General features: G+C 39.5%; 1 protein-coding gene across 2 annotated transcripts in view; it reads right to left on the reverse strand.

Annotated features, from left to right (window-relative positions):
- The window catches only part of CLINT1 (clathrin interactor 1), a 52,593-nt gene extending 32,320 nt beyond the window's left edge, over positions 1–20,273 (reverse strand). Inside the window, exon 1 of one of the 2 annotated variants that reach the window (XM_040603363.1) lies at positions 20,097–20,273. In XM_040603363.1, the coding sequence (XP_040459297.1) occupies positions 20,097–20,137 (41 nt within the window). In that variant the 5' untranslated portion in view covers positions 20,138–20,273. The remainder of the gene's footprint in view (positions 1–20,096) is intronic. The other variant, XM_040603364.1, reaches the window with a different exon arrangement.
- Between the last annotated feature and the right edge of the window lie 463 nt (positions 20,274–20,736).

Genomic DNA, 20,736 nt, shown 5'->3' on the forward strand with positions numbered 1-20,736 from the left:
CCAAAAACCAGTAGAGGGGCTGACAACTTAAGGCAGAACGAATATGTATAATGTAGCTTTGCTTTTAGACATTTGAGACTGCAACCATATTTTTTTTTAAAAAAAAAAAAAGAACAAACACACACTATAAAATAATATGAGCAAAGTGAACATTCAACATCTGGAGTAGAGATATAAGGCAGACCCCAGTAACCTTTGCACAATACTAAGACCCTCAAGCATAGACACCCATGCATTTAAGATGAAGCCTTTGGAGGGAGGGAACACACCACCTTATCCCCACCATTCAACTTCTATGAGTCACACATCTGCACTATTTTTAGTATCTAGATTAATAGGTTCCTGTAAAGCAGGAGTGGAAATAGATGGAAAGCTTTCTGAGAATGCTAAAAAGTTATTTTAATATTAAATGATCCATTTTTAAACTGTGTGCAGAAATTAGTTTCAACTAATGAGAGTACACAGTAAATAAAAAAGCTATGCAACTTGTCTGAGCACAGGCTACGCCTCCCCCACTCCCAGGTGTAGGAACCTTGGCATCTATGAAATTGTTAATTAGTTTCCAGAAACATTTTTGCCAATTAAAAAAATCATTTAATACTTATCCATCTGGGCATGAAATACGTTCAACCGAGTATTTGAATTGGTGAGCTAAAAAAGAAATTATCCCGATGCGCACAGCAACACCTCCCAAACCATACCAGCACAGGGGCCAGCACCCCAGGCAAGAAGCAGGGACAGCACCCCAAGCAGAGTTAATACACGACGCCCCTTTGTATATTTCTGTTAGTATTGTTTCCTTTGGGCTCTGAGGGATTAAAGCTGATCACTGGTGCAAACCTGCATTTCAAGAAACTGAAAGGATTTAAGACAAAGTTAAACCAAAAGACGCATTTCAGCACCAGATCTTACCGCCCTGTGTTACTAACTTAGAAAGCTCAATATGCAGACTGGTTCATAGACAGAACAGAAAGATAAGATATTACTCATCCATTATCCCAAATAATGTAACAGACATTCAGTGTACCTAAAAAAGTATTCCGAGAGAAAGATGTTAATTGCCTTCAAAATAAAGACGGTGCTGCTCTTCCCCTCAGTGAACCTGTACAATCTCAGCCAGCGTCTCTCTCCTTGCTTGGTGAAGACAAACTAAAAAACATGTAACAGACTTAATGCATTTTCATTTTGCTCCTGTCAGTAATGTCACTTTTGTTATAAAACACGCAGCTTAGATTTAGAGACTTACAGATGAAACATATGGATACCAAATATGAAGCCAGCAGTCCACAATCAACTCAGAAACAGATGGGTACCCATCTGCCAAAATGCCTGGTGAAATACCTCAGGTTACACAGAGGTAACAGCACAACATTAGCTGATGCTTGACCATTTGAAGTTACTTATTTTTAGGCCACTCCTCAGAAGCATTACAAATATGACATCGGTCAGTTTAGTATATGAATACTGGGTATTATTACAGACCTTCTACACAACTTGCAATTATGCTCTTTCTGACCAACAATACCATCTTCATTATGGTACAGTAGGATCTGAAATACATTTTCAGCTTTTCAAGTTAACAGTTTCATAATTTACGTGGCAGATGTGCAAGGCAAACTGCACAGAAAGAGATAAGCCAAGAAAAACATCCTGATGGCCACAAATGAATTACGACTTGTGGGAGGAAGGAACTATAAAGCTATTTCCTGTGCCTTACAACTTCTAATCACAAAAGACTACCAAATAAACAAGATAACCCAAAATCCACCACACACATACTTTCAAAAAGAACAGTGACTTCAAGAACTAAATTGAAGTCTGTTGGAGAACTCAGAAGATCTCCCACTCACAGAAACCACCACTGCACATTGCTGAAGTCTTCCCTTTCAAAGTTTCCCTCTCTCTCAAAGTTACCCAATTGCACTTTGCTATATTCTTAATGTTTTTGTAATTGCTGTGCTACAGCTGAAGTAGTTTTTACAGATGTTGGGAACATGAAGCAAGTAATATTATGGTAGTTTCAAAGCCTATTCGTGCAATGAATGAACACTGCCCCCCCCCAGCTGATTTAAGACTGATTTAAGACTGATTTCATCTCTCTTACTACAGATTCCCTGCAGTATGTATCAATCTTTCATATTCTTATATACAACAATCCCTTGTGGTTTATACTAACATGGATGCTTTAAACATCTGAATTTGTCAACAATTGTAGAGTGGCAATATGTGGTGGTAAATAACTTCTCGAACTCACTGAGGATTTTGCCATCAATTGTGGGTTTGTGCCACCTCTGTATAAAGTACTTCATCTAAAGCCCAGGCCTATTTCTTTATTTCCCTGTTCTTTATGAGATTATCTTTTTGCTCCAAACACCCACCCTAACATTCTGCAGTTAGCATCCTCTGTTCTTCAATGGATAGACTACCTTCACTTCAAATATATACTTCTGCAGTTCCATTTTAAAGGCTCAGTAAGTCCTGTCAATTCACTTATTATACTTCATTCAACCTTCTTTAAAAAGGTGACTTGCCAAAAATAAATGCTATACTCCAGCAAATAGGGTGAATTTAAATACTTCCTTTTAACTTACAATGTAAGAACACCACAACAGTATTTCCATTGTTTTTCAGTATTAGTTTTCAGGTCACATTTTTTAGTTGAAATTACAGTACAATTAAACCTAATGCATTCTTGTGACAAATCCGATTAAGATTAAGCATGAAAACGGATTTCACAAACAAGTGGGGAAAAAAGCTGCCTTTCAGGCAACATTTGACACTTTGGTGGGATAGTTACACGCTAAAACAGCAACTCTGGTTTTGATTCAGACAGAAAGGCGACACCGTTACTGCCCTTTGCAAGTTTTCAGTCTCCTTGCACTCATGTAAGTATACATCTGGCATATCAGATTGAAGTCACTGCTTCATAGCTCCTATTCCTGTGGATTTAATTACTTTCAAAGTTCAATATGCTATGTTGAAACAATAGCAGCCATATAGTCAAAAAAGAAGTGGAATTACAGAACTTGGATAACCTTTTGTGACTGCAGAACTAAAGAGATTTCCATATGTATGTTGTAATCACATGACTAAATTTATTTTTTGCTCAGTTCTCACTTACTCTGCTCCCTACATTTCAGGTTTTTTTCTTCTGTAACAAACAAGCTACAACAATTTTAAAAATATTTTTAGACTTCACATTTCTTTACAGAATTCAGTCAGATTGCACTTCCTCCTTCAAGACTCAGCAAGAGCCACTAACATATATCTTCCATCAAGAGCTGTATCATTAATTTTTTGATATTTGTAGTCCAGTCAGGTTAACATTACTTATGCTGAAAACAAACGTTTAACGAAGCTGGACAAAGAACAAGAGAAATCTAATTAAAAATACACTTTCTGTAGAGCACTTTTTATATGAATAATATACCAGCACAAAAAAGTCAATCCCAATAAACACTGTTAGACTATAGCACACAACCAAAATTTACACTGCTGTGGGAGAGACTGAAACATTCTTCAGTATAGCTTACACCCTCCGATCAACTGTGTGTCTTTGTACTTTACTACATTCATAAAACGTCAAGACTAACTTTCCCCTGAAAACATAATGCTCCTTTCAGGTGTTCATAATGTCTTGCACAGGCCACCTTCCGAGTAAGGTATCAAGTGTTACCTGCTTCTTTATATGCACACAGTATTAAGATACCCTATTCAAGCTCACAGCTCAAGTATTTTATGTGTTTACAGAAACCTTCAACAGACAAAGAGACTCAAGTACTCCCAGTCAGTGAGCTTTGAGGATCGGGGCACAATATTTTAAATGTTGAGAGAAGCATCTACAAGAAGAACGAAGAGTCATCCTGCTTTCAAAACAATAAATACAAGGGGTAAAAGTTTTCAGAGGACAAGCAAGTTGTAGTTAGGCTCAACATGAGACAGCAATCAGCTTTGAAGCTGTGTAACTTCAACCCGCTTGTGCATCTCAGACTTCGTATTTTCGACCATAAACATTTTTGAGACCCCCTGGATGGAAGCGGAAGATAGGGAGAGGAAAGAAAAAAAGCCCCAAACCACCAAAAAACCAACCTCACAGTAAAAGGAATACTCTTCACAATAGTTACAACACTCCAAACCCTCCAGAATGTTGCATAATGGCCTCTGTACTTAAGACTCTCTCCTACTCCCAAAACAAACCTTAAGTTTTCAGAGCATCAAAAGAGCTGTGTCATTAGTGCTTTAGCATGATCCCCAAAAGGCATTAGTCCTTTGATAAGTCCCCCTCACTTCTAAAGCTTCTGCAATTCTGTGCTCTTTGTAACTATTCACTCACTATTTATGTGAAATGCATTTACCAAAAAGTTCATACCAGGGTTTTCTGACACCATGAAGAGCATGTACCAGTTGTGAGTTTACAGTAATGCAACAACTAGTCAAGGAAGCCTCCTGATGCTATATATGCTTGAAGTGTATTAGCTGAAGAGTTACAGATAAGAGATGTTACTCTGGAAAGCTGGAACACTGCCTGGTAGTTGCTATACCTATGAATGGTGTATTCAGTGTCACAAATCACACTATATTCTAAATAATCCAGACTTTCCTTACTCAAATAATTGTTTCAAATATTTGTCAACTGACAAGGTATTTGGTGTAGACTGAAGGCGGCACGTGCAGTAATACGGAGTTTAATATTGCCAAAAAACACCTCCCCCCAACATTAATGGACTGCGCTTAATGATCCTTGTAGTTTCAGCTATCCCTTCACTGCAAGCCGAGTACCATTAAAACATTGCCCTAATTCCACATTTATTACAAATTAAGCATTACTCTAAACACATGCTAGCTGTTCCACTAGGGAGGGCTGATTAAAGTTTAAACAATGCAGGCGCTGAAGCTTTTAACACACAAACTGATCATTCTCTGCTACTGTATAATCACTTTGGCACTGTGACATCCCATGCACCCCTGTACTTTGCAGCATCAATCTTCTGCAATCCTTTTGAGAGGAATAAACCCGAGTAAGGTAACTCCCCAACAGGAGCACCCGTCACATGCTCTTTGACCAGATCCACAGGCATGGTACAGGTATGGTTACCAGATCTGTCAGGAGTCCCTCTCTGAAAGCACAACCCCTGTTTTCTCCAGCCTGTCCAAGGGCTCCAGCTCCTGCCAGCTCCTCTCCTTGCTCCTTCAGGCTCAACGCAACTCAGACAAAAGGATCCCAACAGCATGTAAACCATACATGTCAAACGCCCAATTTTTACACCACCAGTTGTCCTCTATCCCCAACACCCATCCTAGCTTCAAAGGGCTTGCAGCTTCCTTCTACCTTCAACTACATAGCTATGGCTCTGTACAGCTTCACATTTCATCTGTGAGGTAGCAAAGTGTTAACATACTAATTCAAAAAGCCTGAGATGAGCATCTTATCAGCAACAGAATCTAGAAGAATGGTACAAGTAGCAGGTAAAGCAACTAATCAAGAAAACCTTCAACTCTTGTTTTAATACACCCTTGTGTCCTGGAAAATGTCTTAGGACTGAGGCAGAAGCTGCACTGCACTTTTCAGAGTAGGAGAAAGAGGAAGCAATAGTTTACACAAATTTATCAAATTACATGTTCATAATAAGTGGTTTTCCTTCATTTATCCAAGTGTCTTTCAGTGGAACTGCTATGCAGGAGGAGAGGTGGCCATTTGAGACTACTATCTTCATCTTTGTTTTTTTTAAAGTGAACTGCGTTATCATTTGCTGATCTTACTTCTAGACACACTGGAATTAATTCTATAGTTGCTGTTGTTTGCAAAAAAACCCAAACATTCAGATTTCAGGCCTTTTATTTCCTGAAAAGAATTAATACAAAATCAGAACATGAATACTGATGTCACTACAGAAAAGCTCGCCAGCTTCTCTTGTCAAAATTGGTTCCTTACCGTTTGCTTGCTTATTATTTGAAGCCAAAAGCAAGAACTATTCCCCTATTCCATGCAGTGCTACAATACCTGCTACACTCAGTAGCTGTAACACACCTGCAGTGTTTCCTTTCATACACAATACTGAAATTCCATCCAGAAAAGACCATTACATCTGTCAGACTTAAGGAAGATGCTGTCTATAAGTAAGACTGCACAGAGTATATCTGGATGCAAGAACCTTATTTCTTGATTTTACTACACACGGCCCTTGAAACTTGTCTTCAGTGCCTCCAAGGGTATCTCCTTTTTCCTAGGAAGGAAGCTATCAAACTAAGCCTTTACTTGCATCACCTTGCTAACAAGAACAAGAAATTCAACATCTTATAAATAGAAGTACAATTAAGACTTTGCAGTCTCCCAGTGAGTACTTTGTACTTCTTTAGCACAAACGGGATTGTGCAAAGGTAAACCCGTTTGGTATTGTCATCTCCGACAGTGTCAAAAGATGTCTATTGTATCATATAAAAAGTAACTCCACAGAAAAAGCTATGAGTACCCAACAGTTTAAAGCTAGGGGCAGAGAATTCAGGGGGAGTTCCTGCTATACCTTCCCCTTTTGCTAGTGCTCCTTCAGCATTCAGTGGCCCTAAAGGCACTCTCCAACCTTGGTTCCAATTTGTTTTGAACTAGGGTATATGCCTTTCACAAGTTGTTCTTCAAACTTGCTCACCTGTCTTGTTTTTGTTTTCACATGAGAATGACCAGCAACTCTGAACTTTACATGTTCTTCAAATGGACACTTCAGCTTTCTGAAACATGTTTCCGCTTTGATTTATTTCCTTAACCCTCCTCTTTACCAATGATGTTTTTTTCATCACCATCTTCGAGAAGCGATAAGTATCATTATGGGCCACCAATACAGTATTTTTGTTATCTCCACATCACCTCTCTTGCTCACAAAAAGGCTTCTAATCCAAGTACTTTTAAGTTCACTATTACAGAGTGGCACTGAAAGCAGTATCCTGAACCAGAATCAATGCATGGCTCAGAATCAAGTCAAGGCTTACCACTTTTTTTCACTAGCTCTTTGGTGAACCAATCACTCATCATCCAAATTTGTGCTGTTCTCAGTATAATACGCTGATGCAATGTGTATCTAACCTACATAGGATACATGAAATCACCCACCGTTATCACATTTCCTGCCCACATCACCTCTCTGCCACCCACATGGGGTGGGAGGATATCAAGCAATACAGTCCTCTTCCTGTTCTTGTTCCGCCCTCATGCCTTTAGTCCTGAATTTTCAGCTCATTGGGACTGACTGGTTGACACAATTTGCTTGTTAATTTGGTCTGAAAAAGTTTTCTTCAGTGTATTGCTCATCTTCAGTCGTGCCCGTGTTATTTTGTGCTTGGCCTATAACAGAGTCCTGCTAACCACACTGTTTTAAAATGGGACACTGACAGAACAGATTTATTCAAAATCTTCTGAAAAAAATATTCCAGGTTCCACCTTATTCTTCAGTCTTTTAAAATCTGTCTTACACCAAGACAGATACCCTTTGTAACAGATGTACACCTCATACAACAGACCCACAAGAACTATTTTACCCTTCACAAACTGAAGGCTTTCCTCCCTTTAATTTTCATCTGATCAAGCTAATTTAGTATAATCATAACAAAGTTATGCTGACAACCAGTTCTGACAATCAGCCGTTTCCCCACTATTTCTTTCTCTAACACCTTATTACATGGGATAAGCACTCCATATATAATGAAAAGCACATCAACATAGTTTAACTGATACAAGAATTATAGATAAGGCTCATGGCACATGAAAAAATAACAAAATACTATAGGAGGGCTGCACAATGCACATTGTGTCACTTATGGTATTTCTGCCGGCAGAAATAGTAAAGTGTTTTTTTCCCCACCAAAACTGACTGGTTTGAAACTGAAATACAGGGCCATCATACCTTCTCAGTCCACTTTCATTTGATATATTCTAGCTGATCTTCATTTTAGTATTCTGTAAAGAGTCTTGCAGTTCCAGAGAGTCGAGTCAGAGCCAGAGAACAGCTGAGGCTGGGTAATCCCAGCCCACCCACTCTGCTCAAGCAGGCTCAGTAGGAGCAGGTTGCCTAGGACCACGCGTAGACAGGTTCTGAATATCACCAGGGATGGAGCCCCCGCAGCAGTTCCGAGCAACCTGTCTGACCACCTTCACAGTAATAAAAAAAGCGTTTTCTTCTGTCCAGATGTGATGTGTTTTAATCTGTGCCCATTACCTCTTGTCCTGTCAAGCTTTATTACTATTTACTGTGTCTTCTAGGACTATTACTGGGATATGATGCTTTAGTCTTTTTTTTGCTATAAAAAAAAAATCTTTGATTTCAAGCGCTTCTTTATAAAGACAAAATTTAAGTTTCTTACTAAACCATGCCAGAAAAATTACTAAAAGGAAAAAGAAAAAAAAGCACATGAGAAAAGCAAACATCACTGTTCCAAGACACACTGGGGAAAAAAAACACTTACACATAGAATTTAAGTCAAACGCAGTTCCAAGGAATAGCACAATTACTTAGTTTTTAGCTTATTATACTGCAGCCAGCAAGTTAACCAAAAAAAAAAATGCATCTCACCACAGCAAAGGAGAACAAAAGGATGGAGAGATGCTCTGCTCTGAACTGCCCAAAATGGTCCTAAAGCTCTCAGGGTCTTGACATCCCTGCCAGCCACTCAGTGCTAGCTGGTCAGGGAGGATGGCACTAACTTCTCAAAAAATATATGTAAGCTTGACTGACAAAAAGTTACCTTTCCTTTGTATTAGTTACGTATTTCCAGTGCCTATGATGTATAATGCATTAAAAAAATATATAATCTTTTCCTACTTCAGATTGTTTATTCTTTAATAAACCTTAATTACTATGTTTCTTTCCTGGTACAAGGTATCCAAGAATAAAAAGCATCCACCATAATCCTAAACAGACTATATTTGAATAACAAAAGAAAACAGGTATTACACCATTTTCTATGAAGGCAGGTCATAACCTAGAAATCCTTCTACTACTGTATTAAGCAGTTGGACAAATTAACTTTGGCTAGTAGTTAATGGCAGAGTTCACAGCAGACTGTCCAAAAATGGGCATAAGCAGTAAGAATACACCATTCAGAACAAGTATTATGATTTCAATGTTATAGTAACATTCATTATTTCATTAAAATTTTCAGATTGGTATCTCACATTAAATAAAAAAGGTATCTTGGTAAACTAAAACCCCACAAGTTCATAAGCATGGATTTTCACTCAAAGCAAGCGTTCTTTTGCAGAATGAGTCTGGCAAATTACTTACAAATTAACTTTCAAAATGCCAAGCCATATTTGTGAAGGACAACAATGTTTCCTCTCCTTTCATAGGTATCATTTGTTAAACTGGTTCCTCCAGGAGATCAAGTAACTCTTACCTCCTAAAAAGGTAACAAGAGAGGTTTCATTTGCCTTGAAGCCCCAGTTTCTAGTTCTGGTCCACAAATAGATGATAATTTCAAATTACACTATGTATTTACAACAAACAATTTCACTATGGTTCAATACAGGAACTATTTATTTATTTACTCACTAATGGTTAAGATTACTGGATTTTTATGATCTAATGCCTGCAGCCACAGAAGTTACAGTTACCATGTAATTAACAAAAAACTGACACTGGAAGTTCAATGGCTAAGAAACTTCACTTTCTAATTAGAAGTCTGTTAGCACTAAATTTTCAAGCTGTCTCAAATGCAATTATCTGTTTGGTGGCAAGGAGAGATAAGCCACTGTGATAGAAGTTAACTCATTTAGACAAACACATCTGAACAGAGGGCTTTTTTTCCCCACCTCTCTTTGCATGATCATATGGAAGAATAGTTAAAATAATTAAGTAATCATCAAAACAAAGAATAATTAGAAGTGACAGTAATCATTAAGGTATTGGCTCTATTTGCAGATGTAAGATATCAAGAATGTAATCTGTTTTTCAGAAGATACATCCACTCACTGCAACTCCAGTAAAATTATTTAATGTTATCAAAAGCCTTTTTCTTCTCTTTACATTCAAAATGGCCTTAGAAAAATGTTCAGCTGAGTAATCTCATAGAATACAAAACACACACCTCCCAAGAATCATTGGGATGTATTTGTTTACTAAATATAAAGTTATGTCTTGAGAGGAAACATTGAACAGTCTCATTAGAATGCTTCTAAACAGCTTGACAGGACAAGGAGAGCAACCAACAAGAAAAACATTTAGTATTACCACTCAGAATGGAGCAGAGGAAAAAAAATATGTATTCCCTAACTCCCAATAGGTCTCATTATTATTACAACAGATTAAAAAAAATGCAGGTCAGTCTCATTAAACAAGTTGAACATACACTAATATTTCTAATTGTATCCCAAATGAACCAGTTAATATCTATTAAGCATGCAGTCAATACGTAACTGGTTAGGATAGGACACACTATTCGGATGAGAGAAAGGAAGAGTACAACAGCTTTGAGGTAGTTTCCTTAAAATACATAAATACACACTAATAATACTTATTTTGTCACATTAATTTTTAGTGGCAAACCAAACGTTCAGAAAAATTTAATCTACTTAATTACAGTCTACACAGAATACCATTCCCATCACCTTGTGATAACTGAAATATATACCACCAGTATTCCTAATATAATTAGCTGCACTTTTAAATTTAATTGAAAGCATCTCCTATGAAGATCTGCTGGATCCTGAGATCACTTCCAGCCTGAATCATTCAAAGCAGCACCATACAAGGAACACAACTACATTTCAATTTATATTCTTTATCCCCAATTTGGGCCCTGAGCGTGGAACCAGAAATAGATGCATATCCCCCATCACAACATGATACAAACACAGAAAGGTTAGCTCAGGAGCTTGAAGTAGTGATAAACAATATAGAAGAGCAATCTTAAATTTAAACTTAGAACATTAAACTGTTAACTTTTAGAGCAGTTTAGCAGCTAACAATCCACTAAGTGCAGTTTCAAATAATAAAGTTATGATAAAATGTATCATCATCGAACAAGAGTGTCAGGCTATCTTCCCGTCCTTTCCCCTATGAACAGAAGTGCCTGTGGTGCCACAAGCAGCTGCTCATGCAGCACACTGCTAAACCAGTTGTAAACCATAAAAACGGGGTTTTTCTCAGCTTTTTCAGCAACATAGCACAAGCAAATACTGAACTACACAACAGCAGCATAAGGAAGGCAAAGACAGTGAATGGCCAGGTATAAAAGCAGGACATTCTCTTTTAGTGATGGAAGAATAATCTTAGAGCTTCTCAACCTGCTTGCGAAACCACATGCTAAGTGTGTACTTCAATCAATAAACCTGTACTTCGCCCTCCTTTGCCCCCAGTCACTTATTCTTACCCAAATACCATGCCTGCCTTTATGCCAGTACAAATATTTGTGTGACCATGGAGTTAACTGCACCGGGGAACTGATCCAGTAGAGAATTAAACTGGCAAAAACAACTGGTTAGTCAGAAAGACATTCTCTCATCAAGTAGAAAGTATGCTAGTGCCAGCCAAAGTGAGAGAGAAGAGCATGCAGTCTGCGGCAGATGGAAGGCTGCGAAACCTCTTTTACCATCAGCCCACGCTTACAGTGACTGTGAAACTACAACCTAAGATTTCATGGCTTAGGCTATGTTTTCATATTTGTGATAGTGCTGATGGCATTTGAGACTTCAGGGCAACTTCAAGGCAAGACTGCCACGTGTCGCTGTGTCCTCCACTTACACCAGCTTTAACAGTCCCTTCTCTCCCTTTCCTTCCCATCTCAACACTGCTTCTGCAGATGTACAACACAAACACTTGTGCATTTGTATGACAAACCAATCTAGGGAACTAATCTAACTTCAAAACAAATAACCTACAAAGTCCTCTTGGGAGGAAGAAACAATGGAAGAGAGAATGCTTCCAACTAGATCTGTTCCTCTATCCAGTTCACTACACAGCAACCCAAACCACCATACCTACACAGCACACAATACAATAAATAATGAATACTTTTTCTAACATGGTTATTGAAAAAATACTCTGAGAACCACAGTCTACACAGCTATCTGGAAAGAAGCAAACTACCAACTTGTAACAATTTCCATGACCTTATCTTAAAAGACACTTGTACCTTAAAAAAAAAAAGTGCACTCCAGTTAGAATCAGACCTTATTTTTCAGTAAGGCAGAACAGAGGGATCGTTTTGTCATGAAAGAGTTATGCCCTCCTATACAACTGTTCTTTTCTAAAGAGACTACCAAGCACCCTGAAAAGAAAGTTTTAGCTATACTGCAGCCGTTTATTCCTAATGGAACATGTAAAATGAAAGACAACAGCAGCTGTCAATCTTTGTCTATAACTGGGCCCATACTTGACCAATTTCAGTAAGATCCAGCACACTATAAGGAGCTGGGAAAAAAATCAACCACAAAACTGAGTACTTTATTCACTTGGTACGTTGGCTACTAATTTAGTTCTTCATTTTCTTGCCCTTAGTTTTGCCTTATGAATAAAAAAAAAAATTGAGATAAGCATTTAAACAGATACTGTACAACTTGTTTTAGTAATAAAGCACTTAAAGGGAACAGCTCTCCCACCTTTTCCAAAACCAAGGAGTCTCAATCTCCTGCCCTCCTTTTTTAAATACTGTCTTAGGATTAATTTGGAACATGCAGTGGTAATTTGGAAGTTGAAGTTTCACATCAAGCACATGCCAGCAAAGTATTTGAAACATACTTGAAGCAACAGGTCACGTTTTGCATGTTGGAGATGAGTTTCCCAGCTTCAGATGGCATTTCTTATATTATGACTTGTGGACAAGCTATATTCCAAACTTCAGAACAAACCAATGAGAAAAATTCCAGAAGTTCCAAACTGAAGCATGTTACTCTTAAGATCATCATTTATTGGGTTCTAAACCTACCATCCTACAAGACAATGCTTTACTCATTCTCTAACATCTCATTTCTTTTTACAAAAGCTTATCATTTTCACATAAATCCAGAAATTAATTTAAAACCTGAAATTGAGAGGCAAATATGAGATGCAAGAATCAGATTGCAATTTCAAGATTGCATTTTAGAACCACTGCAATGCAGATTTGCATCTTGAAATAGGCAAGCCCGAGGAGAGAAAGCAATAGCGTATTCCACATTTGCACAATGCTTTGGAAGTAATTATACCTTGCATATGAAATAATCATGCAAATCAGCTACTATTTTATAATACACTAGCTGGCAACATGACCAAGAGGAATTAGCATGAACTGAGTTAAGCACCTTGATCTTTTTGACCACAGTGGCACACAGTGATGTAGGTAAGGCTCTTATCTTTGACCAGCTTCATTTACTTCCCTTTCTACTTACAAGCAGAAGCCTAGTCTTATTTCTGGCAAGGTGAGGCGAAGCTATGTTTTAAAATACTTCAAGGACATAGCTGTTGTCACACATACACACATCATTTAGATTCCCTGAAAATACATAAGGTCAACACCTTAGCTAGTCTTATACTATGTAACGCAAACTATTGTTAGCTTCCATAGGGTGTAAAAAGGCAATAAGACATTTGGAAGAGCAGTAACGAAACAACACTTCAAGGACTATGTTGATCGAACTTGCATGTTTGGTCACAACTACCTTATTCTAACTATTAGTATATACTTCAGCTTGTAACGTTTGCCTTCTTTGGATTACTACACCAGCTGAATATTCAAACAGGAGAAAAGAGAGCATAATGCTTTCAAAGATGCTTATCACCAATACTAGATTATATGGCCCAAAGACTATTGCTATTTCTAACCTTTATTAAGAACAGCAACTTTTTGGAGGCTTTTTTAAAGAAAGGAAGAAGGCCCTAAGAAATAAGTGCTGTGACAAGTGCTTGGCAGACACCACCACACACTGCTGCTGAGCCAAATATTTTCAAATACAGTCTTCCTTTGCAAAGACTATTTCTTCTCTCTCTCTGGTAACCAGGCAGAGGACAAGTCCTTACAGGGCTGGAGATAATAATCATCACCTTGCTTGTAATAATGATACAAAATGCTGTTCTTAAAGCAGTTATCAGCAGGACATCTCTTAAGCAGCAATAGGAGGATAACTCATGCAGTGAGGGTTAACTGTCCCTTACATAAAATGATGGAAGTATTCACTGCTCTGAAGATCTTGCTTATGCAAACTAAAATAAATCTTAAATATAAAGAAAACTAAATGATCCTGGAACTGAAGCAAGGGAGTTTATGGGAAGGTCAGATAGCAATGGACTTTTGTTAGACAGTTATTTACCCTTTCATTGGATATATCATATGATGGATCATTTACCATAATACCTGCTATTATTAAACCAGCAAACAGCACTTCATTACAGAAGAGCTCAATAGTCTGGGTGGACAAATCCATGAACCATAAGAAAATAGCCTGTAAACAAGAACGATTACAGGCACACGAAAAAAGAAAGAAATTAGTTAGGCAAGAGGATTTAAACTCCCAGCTAAGCATACACAGGATCCTGCTTATATGTTAGTCAAACATGGGCATACTACAGGCAATAAGCAACTGAAAGTGAACTGTAAGCCACATAATTGTAGGGTAAATTACTGGTATGCATTTACTGTATTAATAAGCATAATGCAGACATAGCATGAGCTAGCACACAACATCATGAGACTGAAAGTAGGCAAATCCAGAGTTTTAACTGTTATAAACTCACTGTGACTCGGTTTTACTCGACACAATTATCTTTTTAGTTTTCCTCATCCATGAGGTGAGGGTAGTCCAGAAACCTCTACTCATCAGCTGAAGGTCTAATTTACATGCCATGCTTCAGGCTACTAACAGCTAGGAATTGCAATGACAATCAAAGCTGTAATTCAGTCTATTTTACCAATAATTTACCCTTCTCCTTACAGCTTTTACAATTAGAAGTACTCAAGAAAACATGGTTTATTAACTAAGAGAACTTCTCCCTTATCTAGTCACATTGGAGCAGATAACAGCAGCTCCTTTAATCCTTTAAAATGAATTTTCCACTAACATTAAAAATCCTTCCTCCTTGCAGAGATGTAACATCAGAACAAATAAGAGGGGACTCTACTGCTTAACTCTACAAATAAATTCTCAAGTATTACAAATGCTTCCAACATTTAGTATCCATACGAGCATTACAATCTGTTCTAAACAAGATAATTTGCTCTCCGTTTAAAAACAGCTTAAAATATTACACACTTGGGCAATTAATCAAGCTTGCAAAACGTATGAAAACATAGCTCTGTAACACTTCCACTCTACAACATGAGGGAGTGCAAATACATTCCTGCTCGGTCACTAGAAAGGTGTGGCTAAGCACAGTACTAGCAAAGAAGTTACGACTCAACTAGGTGGACAAACAACTGAACTGAAAGCAGCATGGAAAAAACAGGAGGGTGGTGCTCTCATGTTCCTAATCCTGGCAAAAAAGACACAGGCCCTCTCCTTTTTAAGTATACATCCAAGAAGCTCAAAAATTCAGTGACAATTCTCACCCAACTTCAGTAATTCAGATGAACACCTGGAATATATTGTCCTTACTACACACAGATCTGACACCACCAAATTCTTAATTAGACTGTTTCTTACTCTTTGACATGTGGAAGGTACTTAAAAGGAGCTCTCCTGATGCATGTAGAAGATCACAAAAGCTAAGAATGGTAATGAAATTCTAAAGAAAGTGGCCATAAAGTCTCATCACATCGTGAAACATGCAGTGATCTCATCTCAATGGGCCCAAAAGTCTTCCATCCTGCTTACTGCACGTCCTACATGTCTGTGACAAACCAGTTACCAAAAACATTAAGTTACAATGACATATTAAGAGAGGAATTACTGCTATGAGAAGTCCAACTAGCCTTGCTAACTATATATTTAGCAATGCTGTGCTAAACCTTGTGCTAGGTTAACAACATAGAGCAACATGTCAGGAAAATAATCAGCAGATTTTGCTTCAAGAAAAAAAGAATTCAACAAAACTAGAGAGAGAGATGATGGCCTGGCTTTTGAACTTGGCCACAAGACCAGGTTAACACCTTCCTCCTTCTGCCAAACTAAAAAATCTTTTAACAGGGTTTCTTAATATTCCTTCTTTTGAAAAAGCCATGGGGTTTTCTTAGTAGAACTCCCCTAGAAATTTCACAGGGAACACAAAACACAACATGTATTTGTCTATGAAGATTAATAAAGGAAGTTAGAGTTGCATAATTCTCTAGATCTCCGTTGCCAGGACTCCAGAACCATATCTCAGGGACTACACTAGCTTTTGCCAGTTCTGTTATCAAGCAGTAAGGAAATACTTGGTTGGAGCCTTTGATGCACCTATACCAATAAAACCACATCATTTCTTGTATAGGCTGCTTCTACACAGTACTGGCCAGCCTACAGATCCTTTGTCTCATACAGCTCACAAGCAGTTCAAATGCAATGCTTGCCCTCGAGTTTCATCACAACTACAAGGGTGTTTCCGAACAGGCACAAGGTAACCTGAATCCGCTGCTATGGGAAGCTGCAGAACAGCTGGGACTACTGTCACCAGGTCATCCAGAGACAATGCTGCAGAACTCGTAGTACAGTAGGAAAGCTGGTGACAAGCACACTTTCCACCTGCCAAATGTTCCTAGAGCTCACACTCCCACCAGCTACCGAAGCACATGATGTGTGCCTCTGCAGACCGTCATGTTAAGATGCTGGTATGCAGCTCATTAGGTGAGAAAAATTGGCTACCTCTTGCATATACTAATGCCGCAGATCTAACCTAAGTCTATGACAAAAGAGAATCTAACAAAAAAAAAAAGTCTACTGCATTACTTCAAGAGTGACTCAGAACTGCCACCTGACTCACTAGTTTTGCATCAAGCACCACCCTGATCTTGAGCCTCAGAAACCTCTGGCTTTCAACTGAGTTTACTGTTACAGAGCAAACAAGTTGTGCACAGAGGGCTGCGTTTATTTTCCAATTCTTTTGTTTACTTTCCAATTCAGTTTTGACCTACTGGGTAAAAGGAACCCATAACAACAAAAAAAGTGAAATGCTGCCTTGTGAAGTTAATTTATTCACATAATAATGTGAAATAGAATTACTCCAGAAGAAATAAGAAAACGTAGACCTACACTTTCTAAAGTACAAGTTAATGAGAAACAGAAATTCAATATAATTCCACACATTTGAAGAACTCACACATGTTGTAGCACCTGGGAAGAAACTGAACGGTGGAAGAAGATCAACATTCATTTAGAAACTGCAAGAATAAAGCTTAAGACAAGCAAATTTTACTAGGCATAGACAGGCTTTTTATTTGGTTTAAGCTCCAAACTTCTTCACAATGTCCAGTTAGAAACAAGGTATTAACTGTTCAACTAATTGAGGCACTCAAATTTTAAGGGCAGGTAGTTATATTAGAACTAAGAACAATCAGGTTAAAGAGGAGAACAACACACAAAGTATCTTGCCACATCTTAGAACAGTCTAAATCTATTACTCTATCACATACTCTTCCTAGATTCCATAGAAAATAGGACCACCATTCAGTATTAAAAATACCTGTCTTACGCACGAAAGTATGTAGAGCCATACTTTCTAGTGACAAGAAAACGCTACAATACAAATAATAGAGGTCAATTAGCATGAAGAGAACTACAGAGCAGAACTGACCTAATGAACTTGATTGCTCAATTACTATGAAACTGAGGAAAACACAAATACGAGGTACTTCTGTAATAAATATAAACTTGATTTTTTTCTGTGCATTTTGCAGTTAACGTACTTTTAGTTCTAAAACTTTGAAGAATTTTAATAGGTTATCATTTTTACTTAGTATTTTTGCTGTTAAAGTAGTCCACAGACACTGAAAAAACAGTAATAGCTTAACTATGTATCATCGCTTGTTGATCTTCAACACACCAAAAAAACCTGAAAATTGTTTAACAGTCCTCCACCATGAAATACCTCTAACCTAACCAAGCTCTCAGCCACCTGAAGCCCAGATGAGGTTCAAAAACCCCAGATAAGTTGAAATTCTAAGATTATAAGTATCAGCTGAATATGGAACCAAGCTGCAGAGCTAACCACCACTACAAAGCAATTAAAGTTTGAACTAGCAAAATTGCAAGCAATCTGCACATTTTAAAAATCCCCATATAACCATATTCCTTTTTTAAGGAAAGGGACTTTCTTGTTGAAGTTCAGTATGTCCCTGACAGCATCAGCAGATATTTATGAGGTAGATAATATCAGTCAGTCTCTTCTTCAGAGAATTGTGTAAGTCATGGCCTTAAGACAGAAGACATTATGACAAATCTGCACCACACACAATAGGACTATTGATTTTGAGGTCTCTAAATACTATTTACTCTGCAAGCTCCACTTTCCCCCTGCCCGCCCCCCTCCCCTTTTTTTGTTTGTTTGGGTTTTTTGTTTACATACACAATCTGTTTTATTTTGATATTGTTATCCTCAGAAATTGAAGTTTAAACAAAACACCTCCACTTCTTGCACCTGCTCTGGAAATTGAACGCCTTGTCCAAACAAGATTTTGATGTACTGTTTGGCTTAGTAACTTACGAAATACCATTAGAAGTAAACATTTTAAAAAGAGTTACAATATTATAATGCAATAGTGATCATTAATCCTATACAAACAAACATACACAAGCTAAACTTACAACAACTCAATTTCCCTCAAAGTGTCCTTTTAGGTCCTGGAACTCAAGACAGGCCTATTTGGGTTGTCCTACTATACACCTCATTTGTCCATTATTAAGATCACTTTAGCAAGGATTGACTCTGCATGCAAGAAGCTGTAAAAAGTAAACAACCTTCTCAGGAAGTGTCTTATTCACAGCGGTTTTTAAATGTCATCTGATTCTTGGCCTAGAAAAAGTCTCAAGCTGGTATACAGCGCCATAAGCAAAATACTTGATTATCACAAATAAGCTGTCATTCCCCTTCAGTTTGCTGTCTTTAAGTCTATATATAAAGCAGGCCAGTTTAAGAACTATTTAGAGGGCCAAAAATAAAAAAAATGTTGAAAATGGAACCTAAATTTTGAAAGGCTCACCCTTTGACTTCTTAGTTCACGTAATTTATTTGGCACATACTAATGCACAGACCTTCAGCCAATTATTCCTCTAAGTGGTCCACAATTCATGGAAAAGTGCTCGAAGTTTGCCCCCTAGATTTTTTTTATTTAAGGAAGCAAAACATAATCTTTGTTAAGTTCTCTACCATACCAAATAATAAAGGAGTGGCTGAGAAACATAACATCACATACTCAGGCTACATCACAGTGATCATGATAACCAAGATTGCAGCCAAGTTTGCAGTGGGAGGTGGTTCTAGTCAAGGAAGCAAAGTTGCAAGTAACTGAGTTATTTAAATGTTTAAGGGGTGGGACAGCGCCTTTCAGTCCTCTGTCATGCTCCCTCTGCAAGGCCCAGGGGTGGTAAATCAATGGCAGTTACAGCAGGAACCTGTCCTTAGGGAGGAGGGAAAAACACTTAGGGAGTATGTGGTGACTTTAGAAGCACTCTGAAAATTCACTGCTGTACAGGTGGCTCTTTACTTCTCTCTGAGTGACTTCTCTGTTTCTTCCTAAGGGGCCTAGGGGCCAATGGCAGGAGCCAATCCAGCACAGATTTTAAGGGCTCATGTACCAAAACGGGCACACACACTCTGGGACCCTGGCAGAGAACAGGGTACCCACAGAAGTGGTGCAGCTCGCCAAGAGCTGGGAGGGCCCAGATAAGCCCAAGAGGGGCGGGAGAGCAGCCAGCCATAATGGAAAGGCCACAGGCTACCTGGAAAGCGGCCCCTGCCTGCCGAAGGGACCAAAACCGCCCGGGAGGACGAGCTGGGGCCAGACCGGGCAGTCACCCGGGAAGCAGGGACAGAGGCGGGGAGGGGAGAGGAGCGGGGAAAGGGGTCAGCTGGGCACGGAATGGGTGTGAGACAGCCACCTCAGCAGGGGGAGGGGCAGCGGCCATGTTGTGAGGGGGGTGGGGGGAGCACGGGCCCGGCCGAGGGGCCACAACCAAGCAGCCCCCGGTCCCCCGCCCCGCCCGCCTGCCCGCGCCCTGTCGTACTCACGCCTTGTCCACCAGCTCCCGCACTTTCCACATGTTCAGCATGGCGCCGACCGTCTGGAGACCCCCCCGGCCTCGCTGCCCTCCGCCGCCGGCCCAGGAGGCCCCGCTCGCCGCGCTCCGGGCAGCCGCCGCCGCGCCAGGCCCGCTCCGGCTCGCCGCCGCCTCTGCCAAGCGAGGGACGCGGCACCGCTCCCGGAAATGGAGGGTCTCGTGGCCGCGCGGCCTGCTGGGAGGTGTAGTCTTCCCGCCGGTGGGGCGGGGAGGCGCAAAGCCTGCTGGGAGCCGGGCGCGGGGCCTGCTGGGAATTTTAGTCTCCAGTGAAGGGCACCGCCTCCGCGCGCAATGCTTGCTGGGAGCTGTAGTGCTGCGTCTGTCCCTGAGAGGAAGCGGGAGGCGGGTCTTACCTCACCAGGCTGCTTCGAGGGGACTCCCTGGAAACTGTCACACAAGCTGTGGAACCGAGGCTTTGTGCCCTTCTCAGCTTGGGGTGCAGGTTACAGCTTGGCTCTGAGCCACCCTCACACCACTGTGGTACCTAGCCTGTGGTGTATTGCTTGACCAGCAGCGCGGTGAGGCACAGGAGGGAGAAAGGTCTATGCAAATAGCTGGCTAAGGCACAAAACACAGGTGTAAAACTCATA

The sequence above is a fragment of the Falco naumanni genome, chromosome 8 (assembly GCF_017639655.2).
Source record: "Falco naumanni isolate bFalNau1 chromosome 8, bFalNau1.pat, whole genome shotgun sequence".
In the NCBI taxonomy this organism is placed as follows: Eukaryota; Metazoa; Chordata; class Aves; order Falconiformes; family Falconidae; genus Falco; species Falco naumanni.